This window comes from Vipera berus (genome assembly GCF_964194415.1).
Source record: "Vipera berus genome assembly, chromosome: 1".
Lineage (NCBI taxonomy): Eukaryota > Metazoa > Chordata > Lepidosauria > Squamata > Viperidae > Vipera > Vipera berus.
In genome coordinates, this window is record NC_138202.1 from 157,962,110 (window position 1) to 157,982,037 (window position 19,928).

Genomic DNA, 19,928 nt, shown 5'->3' on the forward strand with positions numbered 1-19,928 from the left:
TGTCACTAAATTCTTTATTAATCAATTTTTCTATGATAGAGAATTTTAAAATCCATATTGTTAGGGAATTTTTATATAAATGTAAATCTATACAAATAAGATTTAAAATCTTAAAAATCAATTCTGATTTTTCTACTCAGATGAAATTAAAGATAGCATATTTACTTCCAAGAAAATAATAAATCTAATGCCTTTTTTAATGATATTGGTATATTTCAACTGTTTTTGCTCCAGTATTTATTCCTATTTTTATATATCAGTTATATAGATATTATATATATATAACGTAGATATTATATATAGTATGTCATATGAGAGAATCGGTGGAGATCTCAAACAGTGAAAATGTTATCTCCTTTTCTAAAGTTAATGATTCTGCGTTTGATATTTATTTATGTATTGAATTTAAGTGAACATCATTAGGTTTCTCTGAATAATTAGATTTCCCTGTCTTGAAGGGAAGATAAATACTTAATTGGATTTTAATTCAGCAGAATGCCATTATACTATTTCAGTAGGTTTCCATTATATACAGTGGATATAAAATGTCTACGCACCCCTTTTAAAATGCCAGGTTCTTGAGATATAAAAAAATGAAACCAAGATAAATCACAACCTGGCATTTTAACAGGAGAGTGTAGACTTTTAATATCCACCCCATGTTTCTGATTGGTTGATGGGATGTGAGGGCGATCTGGCTGCGACATCTGTCACCCCATTGATCGCCAGGGTTGATTCGGCTGATCTGGCTGGCTAGGCGGGTGTCCCCTTCCTCCCTCACCGCTCCATGTGCGTCCCTCCCGAAGCTGCGCGCTCGGTGGAAGAGGACGACCATCCCAGATAGAAGGAGTGTACCGATCTTCGGTCAAGGGTATACGATAGCTGATTGGTTGATGGAAGAAATGTCTTGCACTATGTAATAATTAGATATTGGGAAATGCTTCAGATGTGAGAAAATACTTCAGATTCTTCTAATAGTACTGAAACTTTGAATGTTTCCAGTCATTTTCTAATAATTGTGGTCTTTTGCAAGTGTTTCTAATTGAGTGCATTGTAACCAAACAGTATTTGCTTCTAAACAAATATGCTTATAATTAAGTGACTCTTATATAGTATTTTTTATATAGTATTTTTCCCATTAATTGGCAAATTCCTCATTGATTATGTTTTCCAATCTTAGCTTAGAGCAGGGGTTCCAAACCAGGGGTGCTCGCACTCCCTGTGTGTGTGAGATGATATTCCAGGGGGTGCAAAAATTCGGGTTTTCAAAATTATAGTGTATATGCATAATTCATTGTGGTTATTTTGAACTTTTGTAAGGAGTGTGAGAATATATCAGAAGTAATCTAGGGGTGCGGGGTATGGAAAAGGTTGGGAGCCGCTGGCTTAGAGTTTTAGTAGTTCTTTAAAGACAGTTTATGTGGGATAAGATCCCCAAGTGATATAACCACAACAGAAGAACATTTAAACAAAAGGACATTTAAAAGAGACTATAAGAAGTTTTTTGATGAAGGATATATTTTAATAACCTATTTGTAATAAATAACATGCTAATATTTACCTTGAAATACTGGACACATTTCTGAATAACATATGGCGGTAAAATAATGTTCTTAGGGGGAGTCTGTTTTCATATCCCCCCCCCCGCCCAGCACAGTATAATAGATCTTATGTTAGATTTTTCTATTTATCCATTTTCAATCTCTTTATTTTAGGAAGATCAGGATGGTAACCAAGGTGTGGGAAAGTGCAAGAGAGTGAAACTAAGTACCACCACCAAAGGTATATAGTAAATAGTTTGTTGGATACTTTCTAGTTTATAACTAGTTTTATCCAATTGGTAGTTTTGAGCTTCCATGGATGAAGGTGAATGTGCTTTCAAGATCTGTAATGTGTATGATGTTATAGAAGCAAAAGTAAGTGCATATGTGTGTGTGATAGGTAGATGGATGGAGGGATGAATGATAGATAGGTTGGGTTAAATGTAATCTGGTTCAAGACACGAGCTCCATGCAATGGGGTGAGCTCCCGTTACTTGCCCTGACTCCTGCCTACCTAGAAGTTCGAAAGCATGCAAATGAGAGTTGATAACTAGGTACCACTTTGGTGGGAAGGTAACAACTTTCTGTGCACCTTTGACGTATAGCCATGCTGGCCACATAGCCATGGAAATTGTCTTAGACAATGCTGGCTCCCTTGGCCAAGAAACAGAGATGAGCATCATGCATTACTGACAGGAAAATCTTTACCTTTATTTATTTATACGCACACACTTTTGTTTGTATAGTATTGTATATGTGAGCAATATAAACAGACTACAAGACTTGGTCTTCCTAACTTAAGTAGAGTGCTATGCATTTTTGAATCCTAAGAGGAAAAATGGCTTATGGCATACAGTTGCAAGAAAAAGTATGCAAACCCTTTGGGATTACTTGGAGTTTTGCATGAATTGGCCATAAAATGCGCTCTAAGCGTCATGTAAGTGACAACAATAGAAAAAGACAGTCTGCTTAAAATAATGCTACACAAACATTAGCTGTTATCATGTTTTAATTGAACATAAGATGGAAACATTCACAGTGCAGGGTGGAAAAAGTATGTGAACCTTTGGACTTAATAACTGGTTGACCCTCCTTTGGCAGCAATAACCTCAACCAAATGTTTCCTGTAGTTGCAGATCAGACCTGCACAACGATCTGGAGTAATTTTGGACCACTGCTCTTCACAAAACTGTTTCAGTGTAGCAATATTCTTGGGATGTCTGGTGTGAATCGCTCTCTTAAGGTCATGCCACAGCATTTCAATCGGGTTGAGGTCAGGACTCTGACTGGGCCACTCCAGAAGGCGTATTCTGTTCTGTTGAAGCCATTGTTTTGTTGAATTACTTGTATGCTTTGGGTCATTGTCCTGTTGTATCAGCCATCCTCTGCGGAGCTTCAGTTGGCGGACAGATGGTCGTACGTTTTCCTGCAAAATGTCCTGATAAACTCTGGAATTCATTTTCCCATCAATGACAACAATCCGTCCAGGCCCTGAGGCAGCAAAGCAGCCCCAAACCATGATGCTCCCTCCACCATGTTTTACAGTGGGGATGAGGTTTTGATGTTGGTGTGCTGTGCCTTTTTTTCTCCACACATAGTGTTGTGTGTTTTTCCCAAACAACTCAATTTTGGTTTCATCTGTCCACAGTATATTTTGCCAGTAGTGTGTGGAACATCCAGGTGCTCTTTTGCAAACTTCAAGCGTGCTGCAATATTTTTTTTGGACAGCAATGGCTTCCTCCGTGGTGTCCTCCCATGTACTCCATTCTTGTTTAATGTTTTCCTTATTGTAGATGTGTCAACAAAAATGTTAGCATGTGCCAGAGATTTCTGTAGGTCTTTAGCTGACACTATAGGATTCTTCTTTACCTCATTAAGCATTATGCGCTGTGCTCTTGCAGTCATTTTTACAGGATGACCACGCCTAGGGAGAGTAGCAACAGTGCTAAACTTTCTCCATTTGTAGACAGTCTGTCTTACCGTGGACACATGAACATCAAGGCTTTTGGAGATACTTTTGTAACCCTTTCCAGCTTCATGCAAGTCAACAATTCTTGATCGTAGGTCTTCTGAGAGCTCTTTTCTGTGAGGCATGGTTCACATCAGACAGTGCTTCTTGAGACCAGTAAACCCAAAACAGGTGTGTGTTTTTAAAGGGCAGGACAGCTGTCAGCAACACATCCAATATCGTCACACTGATTGGAGTCAAGGTTGGCTCACTCCTGGCTCCAATTAGCTCTTGGAGAAGTCATTAGGCTAGGGGTTCACATACTTTTTCCACCCTGCACTGTGAATGTTTCCATCTTATGTTCAATTAAAACATGACAACAGCTAATGTTTGTGTAGTATTATTTTAAGCAGACTGTGTTTTTCTATTGTTGTGACTTACATGACGTTTAGAGCGCATTTTATGGCCAATTCATGCAAAACTCCACGTAATCCCAAAGGGTTCACATACTTTTTCTTGCAACTGTAGCTGGATAAATATTTGCCCATGTAAGGAAGATATTCCATGTACACAGTCTTAAACCACTAAAAAGTGATGTATATATGCAATCGATACATAAATAATTGGATGTAGGCATTTGCAGAAAAGAGCTCTCCCATCCATTAATTTCCTTCATATAAGACAGGGGTCCCCAACCCCGGGTCCGTGGACCAGCACTGGGCCACTGCATGCCAGAAACTGAGCCGCACAAACAAGCAAAGCCCCATCCACAGGATGCAGGCAGTATGTGAAACCAGGCCCCCTCTGGTCCATGGAAAAACCTCTCTCCAAGGAACCAGTCTGTGGTGCCCAAAAGGTTGGGGGCCACTGATACAAGACTTCCTGATCTCATTTCACACAACCAGACTTTAACTCCTAATATTCAGCTGGTGAAAAAAAATGTGAACAATGTCTACAAAAGAGGATCCCTTTTATTAGCCTTACTACACATCCTTCTTTAATTTGTATTTCCTTGAATGATGTTCCCAGTATATGGCTAAGAACGCAGAAAATAGTTCTAATTAAACTTGAACCCAAATTATTTATTTATTTATTTATTATTATTTATTTTATTAATTTAATTTATATACCGCCCTTCTCTCAAGAGACTCAGGGCGGTTAACAGGGCAATACGTAAAAAACAGATACAAAAGTTAAAATTATTAAAACATGATTAAACAATGCCCATAGTAAAATTTAAAATTAAAGTCATAATAACAAATAACAAACCCACCCCGTCCCATCAGGCCAGGCCCGCTTCCTTAAAGAGATGGGTTTTAAGGTCGCGCCGGAAGGAGCGGAGGTCGGGCGCCATCCGGAGCTCTACCGGAAGATGGTTCCATAAGTCCGGTGCACCCACAGAGAACGCTCTCCCCCTGGGGGCCACCAGTCGGCATTCTTTGACCGGCGGCACCCTGAAGAGGCCCTCTCTGTGGGAGCGTACTGGGCGGAGGGAAGTTGACGCCGGCTGCAGGTGCTCCCCAAGGTATTCTGGACCCATGCCATGGAGGGCTTTGTAGGTCATTACCAACACCTTGAACCTCACCCGGAAGACAACTGGTAACCAATGCAGCTCGCGGAGCAAAGGTGTAACACGGGAGTATCGGGAGACCCCCGACACAACTCTCGCGGCTGCATTCTGTACCAGTTACATACAGTAAAAGGTAGACTTTATTCAGAATGAACTATGGGTTTTCTCTACAGGGATATAAGGAAGTTGACTTAAGAGCAGAACGGGAGTAAAGGATAGAAGTATATCTGTTCTATTCTCAGTGGGAAGACTTTGACTTTGATTCAGGACATCGTGAATTATTATTCAGGTTTTTAGCTGTAGGTTTAAAAAATGTGGAAGCTTTTGGCTACTTATTCCTATTTCAGTGGAGAATTGCTGGATTTGTCAGTCATCTTAAGATGGTTTCCAATGAAATCATTTTCCACAAGCACTGATAGATTCAATCTGCTGGATCATGCAAGTACAACAATGACTGAATTCAGATATGTACTTTCTTCCTATGGCCTTGGGCCACCCGAAAACATGGTCCACAGGATTGGGTGACACTCTGTTAGCAAAGTGAAATGTAGAAAAAAAGGTGGGATTGATAGAAATAGCCTTTCTTAGAATGAAGATGTTTTGCTGAACTTTATACTCTTCTATAAACATACCCTTCATTCCCTTCTATAAACCTTTCAATTTATGGAATGGCTTCCCAAACCATTGTGATCTGTAACAACATAGACAATGTGTTGTACACACACTAATTTTTGATTATTTTTTATTTGCACATTCCTGATGACATTAACATCTTAACATGATTTTAAAATTAAAAGAAGAGTTGCACTATCCCATTAAATTAGCTAGTAAAATAGACACAGTCATGCACCATTTTGATATTTGTTACTAGAAGTAAATTATTTGCATTTATGATAAGAAAATCACTAACTCTAATCCTGTTAATTAATTTGAGAACATGATTTATGCTTAATATGTTGCTGGAATATATTAATTTGTTAAGATATCAATACTAGTAAAGCCAAAATATGTTTGCCTTGAACCTTTTCATCTAGCTTTTGTTTTCATTTTTGTACAGATCAGTCCATCATGGATGTTTTGAAGCATAAATGTTTTCTAGAAGAATTATTATTTTGGACAATAAAATATGAATTTCCTCAAAAAATGGTAACTTTTTTGCTCAACATGCTTCCAGATCAAGATTATAAGGTATTAGTGTATTTCTTCTTTCTTTTGTTCAGACAGCAATTTGTGTGAAATCATTTGTAGTAGTCTAAGGCCATTGTTAAGAGGAAAATGTCCAACAATTTAACACAATATTCAGTGTACTAATAGAAAGTAATATAGAAAATAATATGAACTAAATTGAGTTGGTGTTGATTCTTAGCAATAATATGGATAGACCTTAGGATTACTAATTCAAAATACATTAAAGTAAAGTTGCTGCTTAGTACCCTCACAAATACTTTTTTGCTTCTTTTTTTAAAAAAAACCTCAATATGTAACACACATAATGCATTGTAATTTATCACACTGGGAGCTAGATACTGGAAGTTCTGTTAGTCAGTTGAACTCATTCACTTATCTAGTGAACCATTTGACTTCCACTTTTGAGCAGTGATGTTTTTTCATTTGTCTTTTATGTTTTAACAATCAGATTTGATTTATTTTTAAAATTTATTTTTACTCATTAAATTTATATGCTGCTCATCTCGTTATCAAGCAATGTATTGTTTTTCCCTGACCATGTAACCATGAGAGAATTAGATATCATAGCTTCCTTTCTATGCAACAGGGTGGCCTTTGAGGTGAAGTTGGCCCCTTTTCTTATGACCATTTGAAAAGCTTGTCAAACCTGACTATTTTGAAGATAAGAATTGAAGGGTAGAATGAATTATAATTATGTGTTCTTCATTGAGAAATTGTGCTATGGATATTGTATTTTGAGTTATTGTTTTTATTATCGACATTTGATTGTACTGTTTGACTTTTGTAAACCTCTCAAAATCAGCCAGATTGAAATAATACACACAGTACATACATATTGTGACATATATGAAAAGAGCAAATTGTAATACTGATATTTGTTTTATACATTACAGATTGCTTTTACTAAAACATTTGTGCAGCATTATGCTTTTATTATGAAAACACTGAAGAAAAGCCATGAATCTGATACAATGTCTAACAGAATCGTACACATTAGCGTCCAGCTATTCAGCAATGAGGAATTAGCACGTCAAGTGACAGAAGAATGCCAGCTGCTTGATATTATGGTTACTGTCCTTCTATATATGATGGAGAGTTGCCTTATTAAAAGTGAGCTACAAGGTAAGTATGCATCTTGCTTTATGATAATTTTTCTCACAATGGTGTTCAAAATTGTTGGATTTTACTTCTAGTAAGTCCACGCTGGATGGAATTAAAGAAATTGAAACCCACCATTTGTTGAGGTCATCATGTTGCTTTCAGGTTATTTAAGAGACTTGGATACTGTTCTGTTGTAACACTTATACTTATAATCAAATGAGTTCTCCCCCGTGTGAAACAATTCATCCAACCTCTCTACCTAAATCATTTAAGCAGGTAAAAAGGACTCTTTTCTAGTCCACTGCACAAATACATGAAGGCACAGCATATTAACCCATGTCCTTTGTAAATCTTAAGCATCTGGTAGCTCTGGTTTCTATGAATAGGCGTCCAAGATAGGCTGGCAGCAGCTTTACTTCACCAAATTATTAAGATTTCCTTTGATGGGAAGGGACTTTCTTCTGTCAGAAGTCTGATATGCATAGGATTAAAAATGATTATGGCTAAGTATGGCTATAATCCAACATCATTCTGTTTAATCTTATTTCTCATATCTATAATGCCATGCCTTTTCACCTCTGATGAAGTTGCAATACCAGAAGCAGAACCATGTTTTACTAAAGTATTATCAATAGCAACTTCTGTCTCAGCATTGTCCACTTCACACTCTTTCAGATAGGAACATAGAAGGCCTGTGGACCTTTTCAGATGTTGCTTTTAGCTATTTACCTGTTACTATCACCAATGCTAATGTAGCTTTTGAGGACCATTTCAAGCTAGCTGAGTGCTAGCTTTTATTGGAGATGATGTCTGAATATTGGCCATCATTGAGCAAGGATAAGTCAGGTATTGCCACAAGCCCCTAAGGACTACTGTGGTTACTCCCTGTTTTCCCATTTGGGGTACTTCCATAATCTTGGAAAAGATGCTGTTAAATCTATCCCATTTGGTGATTGGTGCCAAGGGCATTTACTATTGCTCTTCTATCAATACTGAAGTACGATAACTGCATGTTTTCTATCCCCCTAGATATCCTTAATACATGGTTCACTTTTAGATCTTTCTAACATGCACTTCCATATTGCCATTCAGTGCAAACATTGTTAGTTTCTTTTATTCATATGTGAGGACCTTCATTACCAATTTTAGGTGCTTCATTTTGGAATTTTCATAGCAGCACATTTTCACAAAGAATCTAGGCTTCATTGTTATTTATATGTAGTTTTCAAGGAATTCTGGTGTTCCCATACATCAGTGATTGTCTCCTTTTGTCCTTTTCTGCTCTCCATTTCTGTTTCCATTACATCTTTGGCATCTAATTTCCATCAATGATCTGAAATGAAGAGATCCAGAGAAAATATTAAGTAGGGACCATCTCAGACTAAATAATACCACCTTACAATGCCTTGGTAAGGCCACACTTGGAATACTGCATCCAGTTTTGGTCACCACGATGTAAAAAAGATGTTGAGACTCTGGAAAGAGTACAGAGAAGAGCAGCAAAGATGATAGGGGACTGGAGACTAAAACATATAAGGAATGGCTGCTGGAGTTGGGTATTATTATTAGATTTATATACCGCCCTTTCCCGAAGGACTCAGGGCGGTTTACAGGGCATTTTAAAATCACATCAATATAAGATACAAAGTTAAAAGAGAATTAAAAGATTAAATTATCCCTGAAAATAAAACCCCAGTTAAAATTCTCAGCCTGGGTCAGAGAGTTCAAAGAGCCAAGTCTTCAGGTCCCGGCGGAATGAGCGTAGGTCAGGGGCAGTCCTGAGCTCCACGGGCAGCTGGTTCCAGAGGGTAGGCGCACGCACAGAAAAGGCCCTCTCCCTGGGTGTTATCCGCCGGCAATCTTTTACCGCCGGCACCCTGAGAAGACCCTCCCTCTGCGAGCGCACTGGACGAAGGGAACTTGATGCTGGCAGCAGGTGTTCCCTCAAATATGTCTAGTTTAATGAAGAGAAGGACGAGGGGGGACATGATAGCAGTGTCCCAATATCTCAGGGGCTGCAACAAAGAAGTGGGAGTCAAGCCATTCTCCAAAGCGCCCGAAGGCAGGACAAGAAGCAACAGATGGAAACTAATCAAGGAGAGAAGCAACCTAGAACTAAGGAGAAACTTCCTGACAGTTAGAACAGTTAATCAGTGGAACAACCTGCCTCCAGAAGCGGTGAATGCTCCAACACTGGAAGTCTTTAAGAAGAGACTGGACATCCATTTGTCCAAAATGGTATAGGGCACGGGTAGGCAACCTCGGCTCTTTTATGACTCATGGACTTCAACTCCCAGAATTCCTGAGTCAGCTGACTCAGGAATTCTGGGAGTTGAAGTCCATGAGTCATAAAAGAGCCGAGGTTGCCTACCCCTGGTATAAGGTTTCCTGCCTGAGCAGGGGGTTGGACTAGATGACCTCCAAGGTCCCTTCCAACTTTATTATTATAAATTAGGCAATGGAAGTGGATCAGCCACACATTGAGAATGTCTGACAACCGACTCCTAAAGCTGGCATTCACCAGCTTCAGTGAACATAACATGAAATACCTCCATGGTAAGGATTGCATTTCAGTAAAAAAAAGCTCATTTGAAAAGAAGCAGAAGACATTTTACTGAAGGCCCTAAACATTAGCAGTAAAGAGTGTCACTGAAACTGGCAAGTTCAACTAGCAATAAGTGGAAATTAATGGTAAAAGAAATAAGTAGTGAGATCAAGTGCCACTACACCAATGGATGGGTGTACTATCAATAAGCAAGTTAAGCAAGCCCCATCTGAGAAATTCCCATCTTTGGTGCCTGTCATACTTTTCTCTTTTTCAGGCAAATATGGATTTACATTCCTTAAATTTTTGCAGTCTGATATTTTTAAGTCTTTTATTTTATATTTCTGTAGTATATGCTTTGTTATCTTTTACAGTTATAAATAAATTTATATCATGTAGGGATTTTACACAGATAGCTTTCCTTATTTAGAATATGTAGCCTTCTTCTCTGCAGTCTTCCTCCTCGGCAGTTAGTAAATGGACACCAGGCTTCAGTCTACACATAAAAGTATTTCTTATACTCTATTTGGCTATATTTTGGGTGGTTTTCCACACACACAAAATGGCAGACAGGCTTTTGTACATATATAAATTATATTTTATAAGAATTAGTGTTAGATTACTACCCAGGTATTTCTCTGTGCTCCTTCTTCTCTTCCGTTGGGCATAATGTCTTTCTCTGGGTCCGCTCAGTCATGAGACTCCATGTAGCTTACTCGTGACGGTCTGAGGAAGGAGGAGTACTGCTGCTGTTGTGAGGAAGCCATATGGAGTTTCATGGCAAGGTTGGTACAGAAACATCCGCTGTGATTGAGTGAGGAGGGAAAACTACAAATACATTATGCAGATAACTCCTGTGGGAGAGAGTCTGAGGTAAACAAGCAGCTGACCATAGGCTCTGCAACCTAACCCTCCAGTTCCCACAGACCCAAAATTCTTTATTCATAGAATCTATGATTCTTTATCCATAGAATCTATGTATAACAGGTGGTTTCAGAGTTCATTATGTATAGAAAATAAATAAATATCCTTAAGCCTTTCCCATTGAACTATTCTTTGCATCCTAGAAGCCATAATACTAATCTTGTCTCCTTCTCTTTCGCTGAGGCTTGAAAAATCAAAATCTGCTTCTAATAAGAGAAAGACATTGTTATACAAGGTACTGGCTTGTATATGTAGAAATCCTATAATGCAGAGGTTTATTTCTGTGTTGTTGCTGGAGAAAGTCTTTTATCTAATTTTACGTCTTCAACACATTGTTAACATTTGTTTTTACTTTTAGATGAGGAAAACAGTTTACATGTAGTTGTGAACTGTGGGGAAGCACTGTTAAAAAACAATACTTACTGGCCACTTGTCAGTGACTTTATAAATATCCTTTCGCATCAAAGTGTGGCTAAGAAATTTTTAGAAGATCACAGGCTATTAGTAACATGGATGAACTTTGTATCATTTTTTCAAGGTATGTGATGCTTTCATTACTGATGCACTTTATTTTTGATTAGAGAAGCAGTTTGACAAAATATTTTAAAGCATATGGAGGGTGTTTATAATGATTATTTTTCAAAAACTCAGTTACAAATATTGAAATCGGTTATAGTTAATAGGATACTACTATTAGAACAGTATTCCAACTGTTGTAAGATCGGTTTGCAGTGAACAAAGGCTGTAAAGGGATTAAGTTTCTAATTTTTATTTTCTGCTTGGCCATTTTCCTTGCTTTTAATGCTTATCCCACACATGTTTGATAACTAACTTTGTTGTTTAAAACAGTTTTTGTAAATAGCTAACAATGGGAGTTATTGAATAGTGAGAAAATGCATTATCATTCATAGGTAAAATGTACACTGTTGTCTCAATCTTTTAAGGCATGAATTTAAATAAAAGAGAACTTAATGAACATGTTGAGTTTGAATCCCAGACGTACTACGCTGCTTTTGCTGCTGAACTTGAGGCTTGTGCTCAACCAATGTGGGGCTTACTGTCACACTGCAAAGTCAGGGTAAGTTGAACTACGTTTTTCTCTATCTTGTGGATCTTTATGATTGTATATTTAAAAAAGCAGTGTGTAGTGGTGTCAAATCAAACATCAATCTGTGTTAACTACTGTGTCTTGTGACCCGTTGGACCAATACAATATTTTATGCCAGTTGGCCTGAATACTTGGTCAGAACGAGGCATTCAGTCATTAGACCCAACCATAAGAAATTGAAGCCAAGAAAAGAGAGAATATAATTCATGGGAATACTGGCTAATTCCCAACGTGTGAAGAACAAGTCTGCAGTTTTCCTGAAAAATGCATAACTGTTTCTTATTTTTCCTGAATTCTATAATGCTTTCTTGCTTTCTTCCTTAATTCCAATATTAGCATTGGACTTTCCTTTAAATGCAAATCCTCTTTCTGTTCAGGAAGGATTTGAGAGAAGCAGGGAGGGTTTCCCCTTCCCCTTTTCGTGCAAGGCCCCTCTCCCCATCTGCAGTAGTGTAAAGAAGGTCCGTTGGGGGGCAGCCTTTCCAGCCACTGTTAGGTGAGAAGTAATGGCAAAAATCACCTCTCTGTTTAATCTTCCCATGATTGGAGCTCTGCAAATCCAAGGCACTTTAGGGGGAACAGAAAAGAAACACGGAAGCTGCAGCCTTCCCGTTTATCTTACTTCGTCTTTGAAGTGCTGCAAGCCTTTGTTTTTTTCAGTCTGTGCAACATTTGTAATTCACTTCAGGAGACGCAAGAGTACACACGAAATGTTGTTAGATACTGCCTCGAAGCACTTCAGGATTGGTTTGATGCAATCAACTTTGTAGATGAGGTGGGTATATCCTGTATACTTCATTTGATGTTGACTATTGTATCATACCATATAATGCTATCATATAATTTTGGAATTAAATGTACTGATTTTTTTCTTTAGCTTGCATTTCTTGGTTTGCCAGTTCACACTTGATATTTCTTCTGCTCAGTTCAGAATTTTCTGCCTTCATAAATATGTAAACATATATTTTCATTGGGATATGTTGAAATTTAGATGATTTTTATCAATATTCAATTAAAAACATAGACAAGCAATATTTCAGTAAACCAGTAATATGCTTGTAATTAGAATTGGTGGGCTGTCTATGCAGGGAGCAGTTACACATTGCAGGCCAAAGATTTTTTTAGAAGATGCTGTGACTCCTATGATTTGTAAAGGATCTTTGTTAATGAAATAACAAAAACACTTGCAAAGCTTTTTTTCCCCCCCAAATTCTTACATGGCATTTATCCTTACCTGCCCGCTATCAGATTTTCCCTTCAAATTCATTTTTATGTTACTGGGCACTTCAAAGACATATTTACTTTATGAATTGAATATTCCAGAAAATATTGATAAACGGACTCAGTGACCTTGATTTTCAGGGCAAAATTATTATAATACCCAAGCTGAATTTTTTATGAGTAGAGTAGAGTAGAGTAGAGTAGAATAGAATAGAATAGAATAGAATAGAATAGAATAGAATAGAATAATAGAATAGAATAGAATAGAATAGAATAGAATAGAATAGAATAGAGCTGGAAGGGACCTTGGAGGTCTTCTAGTCCAGTCCCCCCCTCAAGCAGAAGAACCTATACCATCTCAGACAAGTGACTGTCAAGTCTCTTCTTAAAAACCTCCAGTGATGGAGCACCCATCTGAAGGCAAGTTGTCCCACTGGTTAATTGTCCTTACTGTTAGGAACTTTCTCCTTAATTCTCTCTTTGATCAGTTTCCAACCATTGTTTCTTGTCCTGCCCTCTAGTGCTTTGGAGAATAATTTGACCCCATCTTCTTTGTGGCAGCCCCTCAAATACCGGAATACTGCTATCATGTCACCCCTATTTCTTCTTTTTTTTAGTCTAGCCAAACCCAAGTCCTGCAGCCGTTCTTCATATGTTTTTGTCTCCAGACTTTTGATCATCTTAGTTGCTCTTCTCTGAACTTTTTTCCAAGATCTCAACATCTTTTTTGTAGTATGGTGATCAAAATGGGTTGTGGTATTCCAGGTATGGTCTCACTAGGGTTTATATGTAGTCTAATATAATAGTCTAATAGTTCTTTTATAATAGTCTAATGTCCTTTTGTTGCAGCCTACTCCTAATCAGGTTACGTTTCATCTCCCATTGCATCGCTACTATGCTATGTTTCTGAGTAAGGTAGGTAAATCATTTTTGCAGAGTAAAATTGGGCATTCTACAGATAGATTTGTGGTTTACATCAGGATAAAATATGCACTTACTTTATTTATAGGCTGTTAAATGTCAAGAGCTAGATTTAGATTCACTTCTTCCAGACCAGGAGATGTTGATGAAACTAATGGTTCATCCACTTCAAATTCAGGTAAATTTTTGCTTATCTCAGCATATTATTACATAAACTATTGAGAGGTGTCAAATAGTGATCACTGATGAAATTTCATAGACAGTGTATTCAATTTACCTTAGATTTACTGGAAGCAATTGATTTATAGCTGAAAGTGTGACTCTAGCTGTCCAACTTGAATGTATTTTTCAAACTTGTCATTATGTCAAAGCATTTTATTTTATTATATTTCAATTTATATTTATGTTCATAAGGAACACAGTAAAGAAAGATGAATTGCTAGATAATGTGACTTTACAAAGAACAAAAGCAAGAGAAAATGTTCAAAGGAAGTTAAATACAAGAAAAATAGGCAAGATACTGTCAGGACTACTGCTTTATTTTATTGAATATTTAAATTTATTCTAGGAGCTGAAGATGACAGTCATTGAACCAAAGCATAAAAAGAAACTTAGATATGTTACTACTTTCTTGAGATAGCGTGTATATAATATGTGGTACTAAAAAGAACAAATATTTTGATAGGTTTCAATCCTGACGGAGGTCTGCTGCAAAAACTGTATAACTCAATATAAGAATGTATTTTCAGAAAATAAAAATAATAACGTGTAGTCAATAGATTATATGTTTATCTACAATTATAAAATACAATAATATGAAAATTATTTTCCTTTTTTTCACATTTGGTAGGCAAGCCTTTCTGAAATTCATAGTAATATGTGGGTAAGGAATGGCCTGCAGATTAAAGGACAAGCCATGACATATGTGCAGTCTCACTTCTGTAATTCTATGATTGATCCTGACATTTATCTGTTACAGGTAGGTCAATGCTGTCTTTGACTACATTGTTTCTTGTTAGTAGATAACTGAATGTGATAATTAACGTATGTGTATATGTGCTTTTTCTTTGAAGGTTTGTGCTTCTCGACTTGACCCCGATTATTTTATTTCCTCAGTTTTTGAAAGGTAAAATGGTATTGTATAAAAACAATCTGTTTATTCTGTTTATATGAATTCAAAGGTTTCTTTAAACCCATACACTCTGTGTTTCTGAATTTGATTTTGTTTTCTTTTTTATCCCTATAGGTTCAAAGTGGTCGATCTCTTAACAATGGCTTCCCAACATCAGAATACAGTGCTAGATTCGGAGCATGAGAGGTCAATGTTAGAAGGCGCTTTAACATTTCTTGTCATTCTTTTAAGTCTACGTTTACATTTAGGTGAACTTGCCATCTTTTCTTCTATGCTTTAGTTTTAGCAGTTTATCTATGTAGGTGTGTGTAACACAGACCTTAATGAATTTTGAATTATTGGGGTGAGGGCAGGTAATTCATAGTAACAAGAGGTACAAACTATTTGGTAACAATTTTATTTCTTGCAATCTGGTTAAATATGCACTCTCTTTTTTTTCTTTTTTTCTTTTTTACAAATGATTGCTATACTAAAGGCATAGTTAAGGAAGCCAACATGTAATTCTTAATTTGAGTGCCGCATTGGCAGAAGTTCAACAATGTTAGGGATAAAAATAGAAGTATGACTTGACCCTTGCTTGGACATCCTGGAAAAATAATCTGGTTCTCCTTACTTAGTTTGTTTTGTTACTGGTTGAGACTTCTGAAGTCTCTGGGATGCCTGCAACAAAACAGCCAACTTTTTTTCCCCACCTCTGGAAGAGAAGATGTTTATTTTATAGCAAGGTAGATAAATACTCTAGTTACCCCTGCTGTCCACAACAGAATTAGCCAGATCCAATATTTTTTTCTGGTTTGGCAATGGGTGTGTGTGTCTTTGCTCTGCTCTCCAAACTTTAGCTAGATTGTAGGGCTAAAGTTAGCATTAGGATTACTTCTGTTCTATCCCAGCCCCAAACTACAACTGCAAAAAAAGCTTTGGCTTTTCTTATCCTACTTATTTCCACGAAAGGGTGAAATCTAGAGTCAGTTGGAAATATGATCAATAATGGTTAGCATTTGCTCTTTGCTTGAGCTTTTGTCTTTCTTTATTAAGGAAATAGTTCATTTCTGATGGTTTAACTAAATTCAAGCTTGTATTGGGGCAAATGATCAGATGAATTTGCATCACTTTGTTCTTGTGTATGCACTGTATTCATAAAAGCTCTTTTCAGGTTTTCTGACTTATCTGGGGATTTATTGTTAATAGGTAAATTAATTGTTTTGATAGTTTATTATGGTCATGGACCACCATAATGAGGGTGGGATAGAAAGTATTTTTAAAAACTAAAATATATGTAAACAAAAAATTAACACAAAATTTAAAACATTTTAGTTGCCTATGTGATCAGTTTATTTATTCAATTTATATCACTACCCATCTGAAACCTATGAATCTTGGCCACTAACAAAGAATTAAAACAGGTAAAAAGCATCATAACAAAAGGAGCAATAAATATGGCAGCTGAGATCAATCTAATCAGCACAATCAATATACCTACGATACAGACTCAACTTCAGAGTCACAAAGACAGTCAAAGGCTTGGTAACAGTTGCTTTTTAAGTTTCTGTTTTTTTTAAAAAAATACTGTTTGTGAGGTTTTTAAAAAGTCAATAATTATATAATGTATGAACTAAACAGTACCTTAATAACCTGAAATTAAAATCTGGTGATAATTTCTCACTGGCTTAGTAGCTTCTCCTCTCCCCTGCTTTTTTTTTGGGGGGGGGGCGGGATGTTAGCATCAGATTGAGGATAATGTTAATCTACTATGCATTTTATATATGTATGTTACCCAGAAATAAGCCTAAATGACTCAGTGGGACTCAATATCGAATTAAGGTCTCTTACATAGGATTGGGCTTGTAACATCATACACATGTATTATACTTTGATTTCTTCAATATACTTTAGGCCAGGGGTGTCAAACTCAATTTCATTGAGGGCCGCATCAGCATTGCGGTTGCCCTCAGGGGGCCGGGTGGGTATGGCCTGGGTGGGCGTGGCCTACTGGGTGGGCGTGGCTAGAGTGCGTATGGCCTGCTGGGTGGGCGTGGCCAGCTCTACATCGTTCGCATCAAGGGTGCCTATGGGGGCCTGGGCAGAAGTGGGACAGATCTGAGGGTCTCTGGCAGAAGGAGGGTCTCTGGGCCGAGGCCAAGGCAGTGGGGGCCGTTCCCTCACTGTTTCCAGGATGGCTTCGCGGGCCACATGAAACCACTTTGCGGGCCGGATCCGGCCCCCGGGCCTTGTGTTTGACATGTCTGCTTTAGGCCATTTAAATAGGTTTATCATTTAGTTGGAAAGGTGTATAGTAAACATAAATCTTATTTCTTAAGTTTTTGATTATATTAATTTCCTTATCATTTTTTTTTCTAGGGATGACAGATGATGAGATTTTAAGAGCTGAAATGGTAGCTCAGCTCTGCATGAATGACAGAACTCATAGTTCTCTACTGGACCTTATATCCTTGTGTTATATGAAATTATTTGATTTATGATTCCAGGCATTCTGTTGCATTTTGCTTTCATTTCTTTTACAAATAAAAACTATTTGGAACTTGTGTTAGTTGCATCAGGCTAATCCTTATTTGTGGCTAAGCTTTGCATACAAACATCACCTTAACCTTGCAGTAAAGTTTAAAATTTGTGATATTACTAAAAGTTGGCAAAAATACTGTCAGCAAGACAAGTCTTTCTAACTTTGATGAAAGAAATCTATCATACTTTATCCTCACTTGTTTCACATTGTGTTTCTAAAGGAGCGACACAAGATTTAAAACCTGTGTGTATTTTGGCATTTAGGTAAAGTGCCTTGTCTTTGTTGGGCCTCAAATTCTGAGTAGGGATAGAGGGAGCCGGGAGAAAGAAGCAGATCTTATGTAATTGATTGTTTAAAACATAAATCTGTTTAAAAGTTATGTAATGTATACAAAGAACCAGAAGAGTGCAGTATACCATTATTCTTCTAGTGATCTAAATTTTGGTATTTAAAGATGTAGTACAAATTTAATTCCTCTAATCCCCAAAAGACTAAAATGTAAAATTAGAATGGGGTTCAAATTTTAATGATCTAATAGAGACATCTTGTGGTGAAATTTAGCATTTGCACAAGATAAGGGTGATAGGTTTTTCCCTCTAAACAGTTAAATACAATGCTTATAGGCAAATCTTGCTGCTGAAATGAGCTCCTTAATGATTCTTATTGTCTTAACCAAATAATAACATTCCAGAAAATCCTAATCCTAAAAGTGGTATTATTCCTGGAAGTTTAAGTTTTGAATCAATGCTGTCTGCTGTGGCTGATTTTAAAGCCCCTGTATTTGAACCAGGGGGTTCCATGCAGCAAGGAATGTATACACCTAAAGGTAGGATAAAATGTATTAATGTCCTGTACATTTGCAACTTATTTCAAGCACTCTAAAAAGTTCAGAAATACTACTATTTCATTTTTAACACCAGTTACATAGATTTAATTATATGAAGTATGTTTGAATGATATGTGCTTTTCCTTTCTCAATCACTTGATTTAAAGAAACAGTATGGTGGCTTTTGACATGTAAAAAAAAACAATATAAGGGATAATATTGCTCAGTTTTAATCTTAGAGAAGAAAGACTGTGATAATGGAGATTGTGATGAAAAACAAAGTGCATTCTGTTATTGATCTATCCATCTATATGTACATACATAGCTGTGTGTGTGTGTGTGTGTTTAAAATTACAAAATTAAATTGTGTACATTATGAATTATAAAATCAAGACAATAAAATATGAATAATTAAATATTAAATATATTCGGACTCTTTCTAACAGCTGAGGTCTGGGATGAGGAATTCGACCCAGTCATGGTAATTCTCCGAACTGTTTATCGTAGAGATGTACAGTCTGCAATGGATAGATATACAGCATTGTAAGTAAATATATTCTGAGTCATAAAAAAGGAAGCCTGTTATATAACAGAAATAGGAAGCTGTTGACTATTTGGAATCTCTTTCTCTCTCCCTCACCCTCTCTTTCTTTGTCTCTGAATTAATTAATTTTCTGTTTAAGTGCCTTACAGAAAAATTAAAGGAAGCAAAAAATAGCTTTCCTTTAATAAAGGCTTATCAATTAAAACTGGCCATCTTCAGCTAAAGGGTGATTTTTTTAATTTTAACACTGGTTTGTTGGCAGCAGTATCCTGCTTATTCAGGAAAATAAACACTGCATCAGAAATAGTAATAATTATGATTTTCTATGTTGGGTTTTATGTTAGGCCCAATCTGGGTGAATTGCAAGCTGCTTCTAAATATAATGGGATATTTCTTGTGTTCAAGCCAAGTACTAGAGAAATAATCTGTGAATATGCAGGACTCAGAATTGGATATTGAATCAATTGTGCATGGAATATAGTCAAGAGAAAATCCGTTAGTGTGGATAAGCTCTAAAATCTGATCAATATTTATATATGGTTTCAATTTAGCCAGGGAAAAACTGCTTTATTTACAGATTATGACAAGTTATCTCTTATTAGGATGCTACATAGCAGTTATATGTATATTTTTTGCATACTGCAAAAATTTTATGAAATGCATGGTTCTGAGCTAGATGTCTATGTTTTCATTGCTTTGGTTTTTAAAAATGATATGTCAGAATGATGTATCACCAGCCAAATTTCACAAATATATAACCTTTTCATTTTTTTAGTGAATTGAATAATGTGTTCCTTCAGGCGAAGTAAAATCAGATTGGAAGTCAACCTTTTGAGTT

At 36.7% G+C, this 19,928-nt stretch overlaps 1 protein-coding gene across 4 annotated transcripts in view; it reads left to right on the forward strand.

Annotated features, from left to right (window-relative positions):
• UBR3 (ubiquitin protein ligase E3 component n-recognin 3) overlaps positions 1-19,928 on the forward strand; it is a 119,254-nt gene that overhangs the window by 22,171 nt on the left and 77,155 nt on the right. For all 4 annotated transcript variants that reach the window (XM_081317020.1, XM_081317021.1, XM_081317022.1 and 1 more), the window contains exons 6-19: positions 1,716-1,782; positions 6,117-6,247; positions 7,141-7,369; positions 11,176-11,355; positions 11,762-11,895; positions 12,614-12,700; positions 13,996-14,061; positions 14,156-14,245; positions 14,918-15,046; positions 15,141-15,193; positions 15,314-15,447; positions 17,558-17,643; positions 18,405-18,546; positions 18,993-19,089. In XM_081317020.1, coding sequence (XP_081173146.1) covers positions 1,716-1,782; positions 6,117-6,247; positions 7,141-7,369; positions 11,176-11,355; positions 11,762-11,895; positions 12,614-12,700; positions 13,996-14,061; positions 14,156-14,245; positions 14,918-15,046; positions 15,141-15,193; positions 15,314-15,447; positions 17,558-17,643; positions 18,405-18,546; positions 18,993-19,089 — 1,625 coding nt within the window. The remainder of the gene's footprint in view (positions 1-1,715; positions 1,783-6,116; positions 6,248-7,140; positions 7,370-11,175; positions 11,356-11,761; positions 11,896-12,613; positions 12,701-13,995; positions 14,062-14,155; positions 14,246-14,917; positions 15,047-15,140; positions 15,194-15,313; positions 15,448-17,557; positions 17,644-18,404; positions 18,547-18,992; positions 19,090-19,928) is intronic.